Consider the following 18,363-nt stretch of genomic DNA (forward strand, 5'->3'; position numbering starts at 1 on the left):
CTCCATAGTAATATCAAGAGAGGAGAATTGAAATTCAGGTTTATTTTTACTCTACACATCACAGCTTTTGTCACAAACCTTCTAAAAAATGAGTTGTGCATATTTCAAAATCTTGCCTCTCTGTAGACAAATGGATATATTTAAAAGGCTCACATTTTAAAAAATAGACCATTATTTTTGAATACCCAGTATTTTGGGAATTCTAAACCCAGATAACCTTGTAAGCCCGTGTTGAATAGGTCGAGTTTTCAAAGAAGCATTTCAGCAGTATCCACTGATGCACATGGGCAACTCTATCTAAAAGTCACATCTGTCACTGAGGTGCTTATGTGTGTTTTAGAAACCTATGTCAAGATGCTTAGATGTGGGATTTTGAGAAATTAATGAGGGTTATGAATCTTGCCTTTTGTAAGCATTCAAAGCTTTTTTTAGAAAAACAGTCCTGTGCTAGTACATTTGATGTATCTGCAATGTACCAACCTTTTCCACAAAAGAAGAAAGAAACATTATTTAATTTTTAAAAGCAGGAAAATATTTCCCCAATTTCCTTTTATTTAAATGTTGGAATGGTTCAGAGCAGTGGGGCTTAAGTCCCATAGAAGTAGTAGAAAAAGATTGCCTCTCAAATCCTTCAGACCCTCCAACTCTACCTTCAGTAGCAAATGGGAGGTGGGAAAATAGAGGGCTGTATGTTTCATCATCATCATCATCATAATCATCATCATCATCATGGCTAGGCTTCGCGAACGAAGATTTGAAAGGGCTCTACCCACGCTTGCTACAAGCGCGCTGATGGCTAGAAAGGCCAATGTGAGATAGACAAGTCCGGTTGCAGAAGGCACAGCAGAAAGACTCCCCAGGTGATATCGACCAGACGTGATTCTTTCTGCGTTGTCTTTTCTCCTCGAGAGTGATCCTGTGTGTGTTCTCAAAAGCAGCAGCAGCGTTATAGACGGTGTCTCTCCAGGCCTCCCGATTGGAGGCCAAGGTAGACCATGTTTAGCACTGGGATTAATTAATTCTGAGGCAGCTGCTTGCATTCTTTCAAACTTCATCTGCATTAGCAGTGGCTAGTGTTCTGGAACTGTGTGCAGCTGACCGGAATCTATGAGTTTGTTAGATTCTTTAAACTGGTGTGAGGTTTTTCCCCCTGCCCATATGCTTTGCCTTTTCAGGAGTTACTCAAAAGATGAGTTGTTTCTCAGGTAGGGTATGTACAAGCTAAACTTGTAAATCATATCAGGGATTCTGTTCAGTTCAGGAAGAATACAGAAAGTTGTCTTTCCTTCATAGCTTTTCTCTTGGAGGCATGTTTTCTCCTAAAGCAGTTATATCCCTAAAAGCTTAGTTGTTTCTAGTTTACAATCACAGAGCTGTACACCTGAAGACTTCATTGTTTCTGATGCTATAGTAGCTTTCTCTACATTTCTTTATTCTGTAATTGCCCACTGTGTTTATATGTCTTCCCCAGATATTTGGTGTCATAGGACATGAGTTACTCTTAACTGAAATTGTTCACAGAGTATATAGCAAATTTATGACAGAGGGATTTCCTGAACCCCACTCACAAAATTATTCATGTAATTGTGACCTTGTTGTGGTGTTCCAGAATTACAGTGCTACACACAGAAATTCTAGCAGTAGGTATTACAGAGGCTGCAAAAAAATTACATCATTTTAATTCGAAAGGTCTGTGTTGTGTTAATATGCCTAAACCAGAAATGAAGCAGCTGATCTAAGGTCCCTGTGACAGTGCTGCTGGCTGAGAAGATAACCACCCTCGTGCAGTTTTCTTTGGCCCCTTCTGCATGAGGCTGTGGTACCCATAGCACAGGATGGACAATGATGTAAATACCTGATGGTATTTACAGCATAATGTTGTCACACAACCACCATCAACACATTGTAGGATGAGCTGCTTGGCTGCAAACTAAGGTATCTGAGGAGCCAACCTAATAGGCTTCTACTTCTGCTACATAGGACATGTTCTTTCTGGTGGAGATGTAGATGCACAGTTCAGAATTGTAAGTCTTCAGATACTATACATACACCTGAAAAGGACTGTGAGTCAAAGGGGCTGTACTGCCACAGTAGCTTAATAAAAGTTATCTTGCCACCCCTTGGCTGTAGCAGAATTCAGCTGTCTATGCAGACTATGAAATAATTATGGTAATTCTTTTACAGGAAACAAAATCATTCGGACAACTTTCCTAGCCTAAGTTGCTGGATTTATTTTCATTCTGTGTCTTTAGTCACAATAAGCCTTGTTCTCACAACGCTGTCTAGATCCTTCTGTGCAGCCAGGAGCAGAACAAGTATTGCCTGAGACCCATATAGAAGATTTGCCTTCAAGACTAGTGTCTTTTGCTGAAGAAAATTCTTTCTGTTGTACAGCAAATCACATTTGAATTTGTTGTTTTACAGCAACAGAAATGCTAGAACCCCCTTGTTTTCATTTACAAAAACTGATATATCTTCTCTCCAATATGTAGCTTTTGAGCAATTGCCTGTGATGTACTATCTTGTGTCTGGTGACCTTCTTACCTAAGACAGGAACAGAATTAAACATTCAGTGACTGTTCTATATGGGTTTATTTTTTAATTTATATAAATATATGTATTTTGCTTTTAAAATGATGCAAAGGGCAAGATTTAGGAGAAAAGTATAAGATATTAGAGAGCTGATATTATATTAAAAGAGAATTCCAAACATCTACAGTTTAAGTCTTTGTAATCCAGCAGACAAATACAGAAAGTACTACTGAGCAAGGTAACTGCAAAAATTACATAGTGTGTACATCAATGGAGAAAAAGGTTAGGATATAACCTCGAGTATGTAATTAAAAGTAGCAGGATCATATTGTCAAGGGTTACTATTACAAGCAACACTTTGACAGAAAGAGTTATCAAAGTGTTACTGGTGGCAATGAACAGGCAATGAAGCAGTGTCTCAAGGAGAAATGACTGTAGATGGACACATTTTGAAACTAGACCAGGCAGAAATACAAACACCAATTGGGAGCAATTGTATTCTGCGTGGGAGGTGAACTGGGTGAGGTGAACTGGGTGAGGTGATGAAGTAAAAAATGTCAGAAATAGAAAAGACATATAAATAAATCACTTCTATATCTTTGGGGATGAAAGGTGTTACAGGAACATAAACCACTAGTATTCATTTTTCACAGATGGACCAAAAATCCATGAAAAGATGGCACACTTAAATCTTCAAATGAACAGGGGAAAAATGTGAGAGTTTTTTTGTTGTTTTTTTTACATCGAAGCAAACTGAACTAGGCTAATTGATGCTATTCAGAGAGAGTACAACAGATTGATATTTCACAGTACCAAGCTATAGAGTGAACTTTATGAAAGAAGCTAGGAGAGGCTCAGGCAACTCTGGTCCCCACTGGGAAACTACTGAGTCTTAACAAAAAAAAGTACAAGAGGAGATGGCACATTTTAAGTGGGATTGACCTTAATATATGAAGTTGTTGACCCATAATTTACAGTGACTTAGTGCATATGTGAAGCTGTATCATACTGCTCAGTCATTCCCTGTTTTCAGCATTTTCCTTTATGTTAGGGATCAAAGATGTCAATATACACGTGGGCCAGACCATGGGTTGTTTTATCTCATGTTTGTAAAACACTCGATTTTCTGTCTTACATGCCACAGGCATCAAATCTGAGTCTAAGGGGTGAGAGCATTCTGTGTCTACTGAAATACTGATATTGAAGATACAATACGTATCAAAAAATTAAGTGCAGTGGGCCATAGTGTGTTGGTAGCACATGACTTCTGCATCTCTCAACAACAGGAAACTACATTAAAGGATCACATATGTCACACAGCCCCCTATGGTTTCTGGAAATGCTGAGAAACTTCAGATAGCATCAGGGACTTTCAGATACTGTGAGCATTCTCAGCCCTACCTCATCAGTACAGACAGGTATATTACCTGACAATTAAAAATCGATGGGGAACCCTGTTCTCCTTGTTGGCAATGCTGTGTTCCAGATGCTTTGATTATGAGCTCTTCTTTTCAGGGGAACTATTTATTTATTACACCTTGCCTCTCACAGTGCTGTGGCAGTTTGACAGAATACGACACTAAAGGAGAAAACCTAGCTCTTCACTGCCTTGGGTCAATGTTTGCAGTAACCCACTTCAGCCAACACCAATAATTTGCTGTTACTCTGCACTAATTTAGGTATCTGCAGAGGAACATCAAGGAAAAATCCATTAAGGCAATTTTCCAAGGCAGAGTAAGTAAGTTAAAGATCCAGGAACAGAAGGCAGCCTAAATTTCACTTTTGATGCCCCAGGTGTCTTTGGACTTGCTGTCTCCTAGGTGGTTAAAATAATATCATTATGCTAGATACAGAGAGAAACGTTTTCTTTTAATGATGCCTCTTTACAATATTCCATGTCCTCCTAGGTTTGCCCAATTCCATCCCAGCCGCCACAGCCTACTGTTGTTCCAAAGCCAGTTCAATCTGTCATACATGTTCCATTGCAACCAAGCTGCCCGGGCCGAGGCAAGATGGCAAAACTCATCAATCCAGAAGAGATGACATCCAGGGATTATTACTTTGATTCCTATGCTCACTTTGGAATTCATGAGGTAATGCTTATTTTTATTTCAGCAGTTATTAAATAGCAATATAGTAATAATTATAACAATAATATAATTATGTTTTCCTTGACTTATTTCTTATTTATCTCCATCCCATTTGCTTATGACTATATTCCTCTCCCTTTCCTCAGATGAATGTATAATCTGCTTAAATGCCAAAGATCTCTAGAGACCTGTACCCCAAACCTCCGCCCCACTTAGATTCTTACATATGAGTTCTCCTCGGAGCTTACAGCAGCTGTCTGTACAGTGGTGAGCTTCACAAGTGCATCAATTTGGTGCATTTATGAGGGCTGCAAACTAACCTGATTACACATTATTGCTAAGTTAGGTCTTCTGTTCTCTCGCGTATTTGGTCACAGACGTCAGCAGCACAGCTACTCCACTGACATGAGAAGCTGAGTAGTTTCTTGACTCCTGGCATGTTACTTGAATTTCTGAATGCATAAATTGCATTGATGGGAGCATTAAGCTCAGTCACCTCCAGTAAATACACTCCTGGAAATAATTCAAAATACAGTGGACCATATTTACCTTCAGAAAGCTTACTGTAAACCAGTTCTAAAGAAGACAGTGATATCTTGCCCCACTGATACTTGCAAATCCCAGGAGGACAGGATCTTTAAGACTAGGATGCAGAAAAGCAACAATATGAAATGAATTAGTGGCACTTTTCACAAACTGCGTAGCAAACAATATCTATTTCCCTTACTCTAGTAATTGTTTGTGGGGTGTATACGTGCAAGTAAGATTTCTACCTGCCAGCAACATCTTACGAGTGTAGCATTCGGAAATTCAGTCCAAGAAGGGAAGAAGAGAGAGGAACAATTGAGTGGGAAGGAGACCTAAGAGAAATTCTGAAGGCACATCAGAGACCTCAAATCAGATGGATCTCCTGATGGAAGGATACAGCCATGTAGGTCTCGGTGAATGCAGGGAGTACATGGAGCCTCTTGCTGAGGCTGGGAAGTGGGAGGTTTCCTCCTTGCCTGCAGGTGTGCACTGGTGAAGGATCTGTGCCAACAAGTAAAGGAGGTGCTAAAGGAGGCTGGCAGACTTTGGAGCATAAGACACATGAGGAAGAGAGTGCCTGGATCTTCTCTAGAAGCCTGAAGATACAAGAGCCTAAATCCCCAGCTGTGCTGAAAGGAGGGGCAATCAGAGTCTATATTTACCAGCTTTGGAAGTGGAGAGTCCTCTGATGGTGAAGGCTGGAAACTTGTGACTTCTGGTAACAGGAGGAAGGCTCTTGATCAACCTGCAGATCTCTACCTACAGAACAGGGTCAGTGTCTTCATTGTAGATGAGGGGTAGGAATTTTGTCCAACAGACCATTAGAACCAGTTGGCCCTGAGCCATGGAGAAGCACTGGAAGCAAGTGCCAAGTAATAGCAGCGGAAGGCTCTCTCCTGCAGGGGACAGAGGCCCCCATCTGCTGAGAAGACCTTTTGTCAAAACATTTGGATCTGAGACACGGTGTAGAGGCTGCTGACATTTGTCCAGCCCTTAGACCAGCCTCAGACTACTGCTGCTGCTCTTTTACATGAGCACCAGTGAGACCCGGAGCATATCAAGTGTGACTAGGCAGCTCCTAGGATGATAATCAACAGCAAGGTGTGCTGTGCCAGGTGTTTTTTTGCCTCAATCCTAACAGTTAAAATGGCTTGAGAAGAAGTACTCCCCCAAGTCCACAGTTGGTTGTGCAGCTGGTGTCAATGATAAGTTTTCAGGTTTTTTGTCTATTACGCCCTCTTTGAGTATTGAGGTCTGCTAGGAAGATATGCAATGCACCCAAAAAAAAAAAAAAAAAACAGGCCAAAAGGCATCAGTATTGACTCTTGGGGAGACACCACTAATGACTGGCCTCCAGACTGACATTGTGTTGATAATCACAACATCTCGAGAGCAACTGTTCAGTCAGTTTTCAGTCTACTGTCCATTTTTCATCCATTTTTAAATGAGGATGTTATGGGCAACATCACTGAAAGTCTTGCTAAAATCAAGATAAAAGCATCCCCCCCTTCCCTCATTCACGGAGCCCATTATTTCACCATAGAATGATACCAAGTGGTCAGTCATCTCCAAATCCATGCTGAATACTCCCAGTCACCTTCTTGACCTTAATATGTTTGGAAACTGTTTCTATGAGGATGTGGTCTATCACCTTTCCAGTGCTGAGGGACTGTCTTTTGCCTGATGCCAAACCATGCTTTATGATGATTAAAAAATCCCTTTTATTCATCTGCAGTTATTGCATACAGATAGTCTCCTGCCAGGACAGGTAAGTGAGCAACTGATAAATGTAATAGTCCAGTTCACTAGTGCCTCAGACTGCATGGCAGTGAACAGATTCTTCTTACCCCAAAATTCAAAACCTCATCTGCCTATTTGATTCAGCTATGAAATTATGGCAGTAGTATAAACAGAAGTTCAGCCTTCTAGACCAAAAAAAGCATTTTCAGAAAATAAAAGTGTGTGTTGAGTGGCCTACACTTCTCTTGAAAATGGCACTTGGATCTTGACCTGAGTCCTCTTTATTGATATAGTCTGACTGACATGCACACCTGAAAGCAAGGTATCAATGGAATTAAATGCATGTACTGCTGCTATCAGTGAAACAAAAATCAGCACCCAACAATGACAACTTGGAATAGTGAGATAGGGGTCTGGGTTATACATTAGTATCTTCTGGAAATTTGTCAGATAAATGAGCGAAGAGTTGTAAGGGAGGACCATACAGCACAGGATTTCTAAGCTCTGCTATTGACTTCCTGCCTCACTTTGGGCAAGGCTATTAAGACTGCTGTCTTACAATGGTTTACGGAACAATTTCTTTTATGTTCAAAGAGGAACCTCAGAAGGTCCCTTCATTGAGGCTCTGGGTTGTGCATGCTTTAGGAGGAGAGTAGCGTTTGGATTTCTGTATGGCTTCTGTCTATTCCCAAAGCAGTGCTGCGGTTAGATTATGTTCTGATTGTCAATTGTAAAAGTGAAGTAATAGCAAAAGAAAATTGTACAAGTGGCAACATGCTGCTTCTTAATAATTCAGTTTTAAGTAGCTATCATTTTACAGTTGCTTTGATGTGTGCACCCCAAAGTACTTGAAAAACCCTTCGTGCTGTGTATTAATAATGCTTAAATGATAACAAAGGAATGCATTCAGCAGCAGTGTTGAATGCGTCTAAGCTCTTCAAATAGTAACACAATGCTTTTATTTCCATCACAGGAAATGCTAAAAGATGAAGTGCGAACATTAACCTATAGAAACTCAATGTATCACAATAAACATGTTTTTAAAGATAAGATTGTCCTTGATGTTGGAAGCGGCACAGGAATCCTCTCCATGTTTGCTGCAAAGGCAGGAGCTAAGAAGGTATATGGGGTAAGAAGACTTTCTCTCATATTTTGAATTTGTTTGTGCATTTTACCTGAGAATTTGGCTTGGTGATTTACCTTTTCTTACTTGCCTTGGTTTGAAATTCTTCTCTCCAAGCTCTTCTATGGCTTGATTTACAGGGACTTCAGTGGAGTTCTGTTGCACTAGTGTGCCTTTTCCAAGTTGAAATGTAATGTCTTTTCATCTGTGGAACCTTTGGTGACCTAGTACATAACCACATATCTTCTTGGATGAAAAAAAACTGTTAAAGAGACTCCCTCCTACTCAGAGAAGTTAAAGGAGCTATCTTGTTTTTTTAAATTTTCAAGGTCTGCAACTTTGTAGTCTTGGAAACAAATTTCTTTAATACACTTTTCCCTGCATATTACAACTCAGCAAATCATGCAAGAAAGCCTGTGCATGTTTTCTGTGCCAACAATAATGCTTTTCAGAGGCAGAAGGAAATTATTACCTTAAATACATTGAACTTTAGGAGCATGAATGTGCAATTGTCTGCAGAGAAGTCATTAGAGAGAGCATAGATTTGCTTCTTAAGTATACTCAGTTATTTGTACTGACTCTAAAGTGACAAATACGATTTCTTTTTGCTTTGGACTTCTGTTTGCCCTGCAGACACAATGCAACATAGAAAAGGGGAACTAGATCCTATTTCTCTATGTAGTTCTCTTCAAAAAAACTGTTTACTAAAACTTAATTGGCTACCTCTGTGCATTTGAAGACACTGATGTCACTAAGTACCCAAACTGTGTGTCTTTATTACTGGTAATGATACATGAAATGCCAGGGCTCCTGTTCAATTCTCAGGCTTATGTTTTCAAAATCCAATGTTAATTTTGAGTGTCTCATCTGAGTATTGGACTAAAGCGTGGAAGTATAGATAGATGAAAACAAAAGGTGCTGGCAAAAGTTTTGGAGCTTAAGCATGAGATTTTGTGTACAGAACTGGCAGCTAAAATGTATTTTTTTGTAAATCAAATATACAATTTATCTTCTCAAAGTCTCAAGGAGGATAAACCCGTAGCTTTTTCTGATGCAGAAATGCAAGTCTCATGCAAATATGTTGCAGTGCTCTAAAAGTATATACAAAATGATGATGCTGTGCTCCCACCTTCCTATCTCTCAGATCCCTGGCCATATGGTCTTCCTCCCTCCCTTGTGCTGGCACTGATGCTTATCTAATTCTACAGTGAGCCAGCTCACTGGCAGAAAATTCACCAAGTAAAATAAAAGTAAATACTTTTCCACATGTTTGGTGGTGGTGGTGATTTTTTTTAGTGGTTTGGTTTTTTTCTTTGGACTTCTTTACAGTTCAGGCTGTACCTCAGGCCTTCATAAAGCTCAGAGGTGCACCACTGCCAGCTCACCTATGGACTGCTCAGTACTGAAGCTGGGGGTGTGCTATCCAGGGAACTCTCTTAGGTGTGAAATTCCTCTGCTGCAGCCTGAGAATTTCAATCTTCTTGTCACATGAGCTACCTCACCATGAACCCTGTAACTGAGCAAGCTGCAGAGTGATATTTATGTTGAACGAGCAGATATTGCAAAGATCTAGCAGTGGAAATCCTATAGTCAAATTCAGACTTTATGGTCATATTGGCAAAGAGTGCTGATGGAAACTGTGAGTGTTCCATTTAAAAAGTAAACATTTGCCATGAGTTATTACATAGAGCTGAGATGTTCCAGTTTCTTCTCTAGAGTTAGATGTGATTTTTCAAATAGCATGATGTGGGAACTGTTGACAAATGCAGAGTGTTGGTTTTCTGACTACAGTGCCACTGAAATCCCTCTCCTCTTTCTCACTCGTTCTCTTCTTTGGGTTCAAATTCATACACTACCCTGCCTGGTTCTTCTTATTCTCTCTTATTCACTGGTGGAACTTATTCCTTGCCACTACCTAAGCCAACTGCTAGAATCATCTCTGGGTCTTCAAGAGACATAAATCGTAGAATCACTGACTTAAAGCTATATCAAGTTGCCCAAGGGTGTCCAGTCCATTTTGGAAAACGTCCAAGGATAGAGATTCTAAACCCTCTCTCAGCACCTATTCCAGATCTACAATCACCCCAAATTTCCCTTGTCACAGCTCATGATTACTGACTTTTGTCCTGTCACTGTGCACTTCAGAGGAGAGTTAGACTTTGCCTTCTACAAGCCCTTTTGAGATAGTTGTAGATAGCTATTGAATTGGGAGGGTCTATTCTACAAGCTGCACATAACCAGCCTCCTCATTTTCTCTTCTACATTTAGTCATACAAAACTCAGGACAGTTACTGCAGTAAACTACCTGAATTCTACATTATTTTCAAACAAACAAGACAGTGCAGGTAAGGAGTTAAGCAGACACAGGAAATGAAGGCACATGCTAGATGTTAGCTGATTTGTATAAAAAGGGGCTGATGAGGACACAACCCAGGGGAAATCTGGGAACATGGTGATTGTACCCGAAAGAGACCACAGCATAAGAGGAGACATTTGCAGAATTAGATCAAAGACTGAGTAGTAAAATGAAAGTAGAAATTAATATACACACACAGAACTAGACACAGCTGAAGAAACTCAAGGGTCCATACTGGGACCGCTACTAATTAATATCTTCATTAATGACAAATATAGTGGGAATGAGTTCACCCTCAGCAAGTGTGCAGCTGACACACAACTGCATTGTGCAGTTGATATACTTGAGGGAAAATATGCAACACAGAGGAATCTTGTCAGCCTTCTGGAGTGGGCCCACGTGAACCTCATGAATTTCAACAAGGCCAAGTGCAAGGTCCTTCACTTGAATCAAGGTAATCCCCAATGTCAGGACAGACTGGGTGATGAACTGATTGAGAGCAGCCCTGCAGAAGAGGACTTGGGGACACCAGTGGATGTACAATTGGATGGGACCTGGCCATGTGTGCTTGCAACCCAGAAAGCTGACCGTGTCCTGGGCTTCATCGTAAGATGTGTGGCCAGCAGGCCAAGGGAGGTGATTGTGCCCTTCCACTCCACTCTTGTGAGACCCCACCTGAAGTGCTGCATCCAGCTCTAGGGCCCCTGGCACAAGAAAGATGTGGACCTTTTGGAGTGGGTCCAGAGGAGGCCACAAAGGTGATCAGAGGGGTGGAGCACCTCTCCTATGAAGACAGACAGCCTGAGACAGCTGGGATTGTTCAGCCTGGAGAGGAGAAGGTTTCTTATAGTAGTCTTTCAATATATAAAATGAGCTTTTAAGAAAGGTGGAGAAAGGCTATTTACCAGAGCCTGTAGTGATAGGACAAGGGGCAATTGTTTTATCTGAAATAAGGTAGATTGGATTGGATATAAGGAACACATTTTTTACATGAGGGTGGTGAGGCACTGGCACATGTTGCCTGGAGAAGCTGTGGATGCCGCATCCCTAGAAGTGTTTAAGGCCAGGATAAGCTGGGGCTTTGAGCAACCTGATCTGGTGGAAGGTGTCCCTGCCTGTAGAATGGAGGTTGGAACTAGCTCATCTTTGAGGTCTCTTCCAGCCCAAAGCATTCTGTAATTCTGTGACTGAAAATTCAGGTACAAACTTATCTTATTGGAACACACAGTTTTCATAAAATCCAAATGCTTTGTTAAATAGGACAGATTTGAGCAGATCACTGACTTGAAAAAGAACTGGGAAAAAACCTGACAACACTGATTTTTTTGCTCTTTTTCTTCACTTACAGAATTCGTTGTTTTTGTGTTTGTTTTTTTTTTTTAAATGAGTTGCTTTTTAAAATAAAATTCAACCACAGTATAGAATCCAAGTCAAAATGCAGGTGAACAGCTTTAGCTACCCTAAAGGAAGTTTATTTTATTAAATATCTATTCCTTCATGAAACATTAAATTGTTGAAGGTTTTTATTAATTTGCTTCTTTGCTAATGAAGCAGATTTTTGGAAACCCATGGTCATTCATGAAAGAGAACTTTTTATTTCTTCACATTTTTTTTCTTTAGAAAGGTTGGAGAGCCACCTCCAAACACCTACATGCTCATGCTTTATTTAAAAATCATCCAAAGTGTGCAGTGGAATTGAAAATGCCAGACAGGTGTGAATAGAGACAGGGAAAATCACAGGATCACAGAATATGCTGAGTTGGAAGGGACCCACAAGGATCATCAAACTCAACTCCTGGCCCAGCACAGGACCATCCCCAAGAGTCACATCATGTGTCTGAAACAAAATGAGTATGTTATAGTGGCTGTAACTACAAACAGGACATAGAGTCTATAGAGTTTAAAGTAAAGGGAAGAAGTTGGATGGAGCAAAAGGATGGTGCTGTCCCCAGGGGATTTTTTTCCTGAACTCTCTGGACTGACATTCAGGTGTTCCTTTCTTCAAGCCAGTTTTAGTTTATGTTCAGGCCATTGAACCAGACATTTTAAGGAGTAGTTTACATCCACAGGCAAGTAGAATTAATAGTCAGGTTCCCATGGGGACGAGGATTGATATTGTGCCTGCTATTATGTCCGTGTCATATACAATATAAAAATAATAAGGGATTTGTGTGTCCTTCCATCCATTGTCCTGCCATCTGTGAGTGCTATCAGAGAGGTCAGGCACAATTTAGCTTTTAGAGATTAAATGGGATTTGCTGGATATATAAAACACTTCATTAGAGATAATACAGTTCTATTTGACATTCCCATAGGGATTTAGAGAGACAAGGATTATGCAAAGTAGTATTGGCAGTTTAATGTCAAATTTGGAAGAGGTAAATTAGGAACTGATTCAGTGACTACAAGCAACTTTGGCCTTCGTGATTTTCAAAGGGCACAAAAAAACAGATTAATGGAATGTAGTATTTCTCTAAAAGATAGTAAAGGTCATTGCAAACATGGGCTTTTATGCTGGTACGCAGATTGTACCAAATTTAAGGGCAAATCTAAAACTAGAAGGTACTTTGTAATTATCTTCCTAGTAAAAGCACAGAACTCATCAGAGGAAAAGACATGCAGACCTAGATTTTTTTGTAAGTAGAAAATTTCAGTCATTTCTTATGTGTAAAATGTCCACATTCTTTTGGGATAGCATGCATTGATGAAGATTATAGAATTTTCATGTAGAAAAATAATTGCTTCTTGGCACAGACCAGTATTGGCATAGTTTGAAATTTAACATTATTCACAGAATTTGAATGTATTTTGTTTTATAATATGTGTGGAAATATAGCACCATGCTAATTCATTCCCTTCAGCTGAATTTTTGGGGAGAGGAGGCAGGAATAAATTAAATAATGCAACTAATAAATCATATAAATTTTGTTATTTAGTACCTTTTTTTCCCCCCACATTTCAACAGTTTTAAATCTTTTCTGTAGGAGCCAGTTCAATTCAAACACAGAATGCAATTTAATTATTAGGATATTATGGGTTACGATTCTCCACACACAGGTTTGATTTACTTTTTATCAGTGGTTCCATGTTCTGTAGAGCCTTTGCTGCCTTCAGTAGATACTGGTTTTATTCACATAGCTGAGATCTTTAACACATAAATTACTCTTCCTCTTGATTTTCTTTTTTTTCTTTTTTTCCCAGATTGAATGCTCAAGTATATCTGACTACTCAGAAAAAATTATCAAGGCCAACCACTTGGACAACAGTAAGGCATAAATAAATACTTTTATCTTCAGGAAAAAGAGAAGATAACTGTTTTGCTTTCTCTGATTAATTTATGTTGTGTGGTTTATGTATAAATGGTAGCTTTGCAGAATTGACTTACATAAATACAAAACTAAGAACCTCATTCTAGGCACTACAGCAATTCTTCACAGGAATTACTGTTGCTTCCACATTTCCTTCTAGGTTCACAGATAATAGAAGCAAATAGGACTTATCGACAGGCAGTTTGGTTTAGCAAAGCAGACAGAAGATCCCATATTAGAGCTGAACTTTTCAAATTAATTCTGCCATTTGAATTCCAACTTATCTCTTAAATAGAATTCACACACACACATACACTGACATTCAAATTGAAATAAGGTTCAAAGCAAAAATGTGTTCTATAGCAATATAGATTTTTCACTAAGATTTCTGACTTTCAACTTTAAAAAAATACTGGTTTTTAGCAAAACATATCAAAACACATGCACAAACAAAAATGTCCTGTTCTCAAAATAAAACTATCATAGAAAACTTCTTTTTGTTCTTGAAAAAAAAAACTGATGAAATTTCCAAGAATGTGGAAACTCTAAAAAAACGCACTAAAAATACCCCCAACCTACTGAAAATTCGTAGCACAAAATAATCTCTAAGCAGCTCTATTTCATGCCTTCGATCCTCCTCCAAATCACAGTACACAAGATATCTTTGTAACAGCCTAAAAAATCAGTCTTTTTTTAACTGAGGCTGTGAGACAGCTCCTGTTAAAAAGTGCTCTTTGTGAAGAGTTTGCCTTTGCTGCAGAGCAGGTCAGGTCTGAGCTGGCTGGGCTGTTCCATGTGCCCCCACTTTTAGCTCTGTCTGCACTGATGCTCTTCTCGCAAAGGCACAGGAATAGATTTCTGTTCCGGTTTAGATTTGTTCTGATTTTTAGTGCTGTCACTGGCAGTTTCTGACTAACATGGAGCTCTTTGGGAGGAGAATTTATTGTACAGTATGAATATTCGGGGTGTGGTGTGAAACAGCAGTGACATGGGATATAAGAGGCCAGTCAGCATGTGCAACTTTTGGTTCAGGAAAAGAAAGAAGTAAAGGACCATGAAATACTCTTCTTCACAGTAGGGGTAAGGCACTAAAGCAGTGAGGTGTGATATTAGCTTGGCTTTCCTGCACCTTTGGTGCACAGCTCGTATATTCCTGGAGTGGCCTTTTATCAGATAGGAACAAAAATAGCATACCACAAATCAATTTGCATTTAGATTTCCAGCAACGGAAATCGTGTGTGAAGGGACCACTGTCAGAATAAATTAGAAGGTTCCAGTGTGCTCCAGAGGTTGCAGAAGGTATTTATCTCCGCTTCTTTCTCCTGTTTCTGCAAGGAGCAAGTCACTAAGAAACTGCAGAGGAAGAAGCAGAAACCCCTCCCGTTTGTCAGGAGACTTGCCTGGACAGGTTCAGCAGTCTGCATGACTGCAGTTTGGCCTCCAGTATAAACAAGTTACACACCTGAACTAACATTTACACTTTCACACTCTACACTGACCAGCATTCACTTTCATTTTAATGCAGCCAGGTACCGAGCCAAAGGATCTTGCTGCTCATGGAAGTTTTTCTCTTTTTTCCCCTAAATGTTTAGAGAAATGCAGACTCAGCAAAAGGGGCTGAACCGAGAGAAAACCCAGAACAGATACAATACAGCTGGGGACAGCACAATCTGTTCCCACGTGATGCCTTATGAAGTTTCATCAAAATGAAGGGAGGTGGGAGGAACTTGTGCTGCTGCTGCTTATACTATGGCTGTTCTAGATGTAAACAGAGGGCTTCGAAGTCTGCAGGTGTGTCTGGCAGCTGTCAACAGCGCTAAAATTCACTCCGAAAGAATTGTGGCAGTGAAAATTCTTGGGAGAAAGGAGAACTAAAGAGAACTCATGACTGGAGCTTATAGACATGCATAATCTTCAGTATACCAACAGATGAACTACTGAGTACTGTGAAAGAAAGTTTAAAGTTTAAAGAAAGTTTAAAGAATGGCAAAGAGAAGAGAACTCTTCTCTTTTCCAATCAGGCTGCTCTTACCAGCTGAAACTTTGTGTTACCAGTCTGAATCAGAGTGTTCCGAACCTCTTAAGGGGCCAGTCTGGATTAAAAGTTTGCTATGCAAATAAAGTGGTCACATCTGGTTAGAGTCATACTAGTACTGCACGTATTTGGGAAAGACAAACCTCATTTTTCCTAGACTGAGTTCTAAAATTCACTTAACCCACACTTCCACTCTTAACCAGCTAATATAGTTCTAGCTAAATTAAATTACCTTCATCTTTCCCAAACTGAATGTTGACCACTTCATCAATAAAAATTGCCATTAATTAAGAATAATAGAGTAATGTTATCAGTTAGTAATGGAAAGTAAAATATTCCCTATCCACCTTATTCCTAAATTTCAAGTGCATCTGTTACCTGGTCAAGGAAGAATCCAGGACCATGAGACTTTATGTACTGCAACAAACAATATAAACAGCAGGGAAACACAAGTGGTAAGGTATTTGTCACAAGCTGAAAATACATTTGTAAATAGGAAATGTATTTTTTAAAAAAGGAGGAATGATTGGTGACTTGTGTCACTTGTCCTAGAACAAAATATTTGTTACAACTGAACTGAATATGGACCACCTTTTAGTTTTCCATTAAGCACTATATCTGTTCTGGTATTGAAGAGTTCTGTCATTACTCATTGATTTGCTTTTGCAGGGCATAATCAGTGTCCTATAAGTAGTATACAGTATTGCCAGTAATTTAATGTGCTGTGTAGTAATAGTGTCTCTGAAGATTTGGTATTCTACTACATCAAACTCCTAGCAGGTTTTTTAATTTCCTTGAAACTAATTTGGTGACAAAGTACTTGACAACAGTGTTTCCCAGCAGTCACTTTGGGTAACTCTGGAAAGTTGTGCATGTCTAAAACAGATGGAAGATTTAGAGATGAATGAGTCAATCATGAAGCAGAAAGGAAGGAAAAGTTATTTTTCATGAGAGAACTGTTTTTACAAACTTTCTTGTTTGTGTACTGTCAGGCTAGATATGACTTTCTCAGTTGAGTCAGATCCCCAGAATTCATGGAAAGAATAAGTCCTAGTTTTCCTCATTGGGAATCCATCATCATATATTTGAAAAGCAGATGAGAATGAGATCCTAGTTCAGTAATCTCTAATATCTCAGTGGTAATATTGAGAATGTGTAAACCTGAAGGCATGTTTAAAGGATTCTAGGTGAATTCTTTGCATTACTTGGCCAATGATCTAGAAATCTTCCAAATTTCAAAGGTCATGTAAAATGAGATCATGTAGGTGAACAGGTAAGGCCTGTTTTTCTGTTTTTTAAACATGGGGCGTTTTTGTTTGGCCTTTGGTTTTTTTTTGTTTGTTTGGTTTGGGTTTTTTTGATTTTTTGGTGGGTTTTTTGGTGTTTTTTTTCCCCTTTTATACTGATTCTAAAACTTCTTTTTATTATACTTACTGCAAGTAGTTTTCAAATAGTTTAAAATCCATTGAGTCACATGGAGTCACCCCTTATCTACAGGCGTTCAAGAAGAGAATCACATTGAAAAGGTCAGCCTGACATTCACCAGTAAGGAACTTGTTCAGGTGTTTTATTATGTGAAACGTATTTCTTTGGATTCTCTTTTCAGTAATCACAATATTTAAAGGTAAAGTGGAAGAAGTTGAATTACCTGTGGATAAAGTAGACATCATCATCAGCGAGTGGATGGGTTACTGTCTGTTCTATGAGTCAATGTTAAACACAGTCATCTTCGCACGAGACAAGTGGCTGGTAGGTGCTCTGCATGCCATACTCCTTGCTGGAGCAATCATCATTTATTTTCTGACTACAAGCCTTTGCTACTGGCACCATAATCAAATTCAGTTACATCTCCAAATGCCATTTCTTAGGCTTTAAGATAAAAAACGGGAAACTCAGTGAAAGAGCTTTGCTTTTGATTAGCTGCTGGCTGGTGAAATTTGTATAGGCACTACCTAATGCCATTGCTACAGGCTGCAAGAATTGCTGAGATTAAAGCTGGTGTGACAATCTGAAGGAAAACAATAAAGGCATGCAAGGGGTGCTTGTCTGGTTTTTGTATGTGCAGTTCAAAATGTGATGTCTTTGTCAGGTGAATAGATTACGAGATCCATTTCCCCAAAATTCATCAACAGAAACCTGGAGGGCTAATGTTTCCAGACCGAGCTGCTTTGTACGTGGTAGCAATTGAAGACAGACAGTACAAGGACTTCAAAATTCACTGTAAGTAACACTTTCCTATGGTTATTTCCCTAAAATACTTGATTTATAGTGGCTTACTGTAATCTCTTTATTGGCAGAAGGATTGCAAAAGCCAAGAAATCTCACTGACCAGGCCAGAATAACAGTTTAAATGTGAACACTAAGAACATGTTAGTCTGCTGATAAATTCAGGAAACTTGCAGTAATTTAAAGTGCATAAAGATGCATCAGTAAGTTGATGTAGACTTTGCTAGGAGTTATATTAATACCCCTACCTGTATTTAAAATGTGGATTATAGGAGATTTAGTTTTGTAGTTGTTTCAATAAATATATAATCTATCATAACAGCCAGGAAAATTGGTAATATTCTTTTCCCATGCAGGTCCTTGTTTTTGTTTTTTAACATAACAAGAACAGAAAAATAATAAGATGCAATTTAATTGTAAATGTG

The 18,363-nt window shown here is 39.2% G+C and overlaps 1 protein-coding gene across 1 annotated transcript in view; it reads left to right on the plus strand.

Annotated features, from left to right (window-relative positions):
• The window catches only part of PRMT8 (protein arginine methyltransferase 8), a 57,705-nt gene that overhangs the window by 26,293 nt on the left and 13,049 nt on the right, over window positions 1-18,363 (plus strand). Inside the window, exons 2-6 of the mRNA XM_050333545.1 lie at window positions 4,440-4,625; window positions 7,864-8,019; window positions 13,571-13,634; window positions 17,319-17,461; window positions 17,845-17,932. Of these exons, the coding sequence (XP_050189502.1) occupies window positions 4,440-4,625; window positions 7,864-8,019; window positions 13,571-13,634; window positions 17,319-17,461; window positions 17,845-17,932 (637 nt within the window). The remainder of the gene's footprint in view (window positions 1-4,439; window positions 4,626-7,863; window positions 8,020-13,570; window positions 13,635-17,318; window positions 17,462-17,844; window positions 17,933-18,363) is intronic.

Source organism: Myiozetetes cayanensis, unplaced genomic scaffold (assembly GCF_022539395.1).
Source record: "Myiozetetes cayanensis isolate MyiCay16 unplaced genomic scaffold, myiCay2020 scf5-8, whole genome shotgun sequence".
NCBI classification, from domain to species: Eukaryota; Metazoa; Chordata; class Aves; order Passeriformes; family Tyrannidae; genus Myiozetetes; species Myiozetetes cayanensis.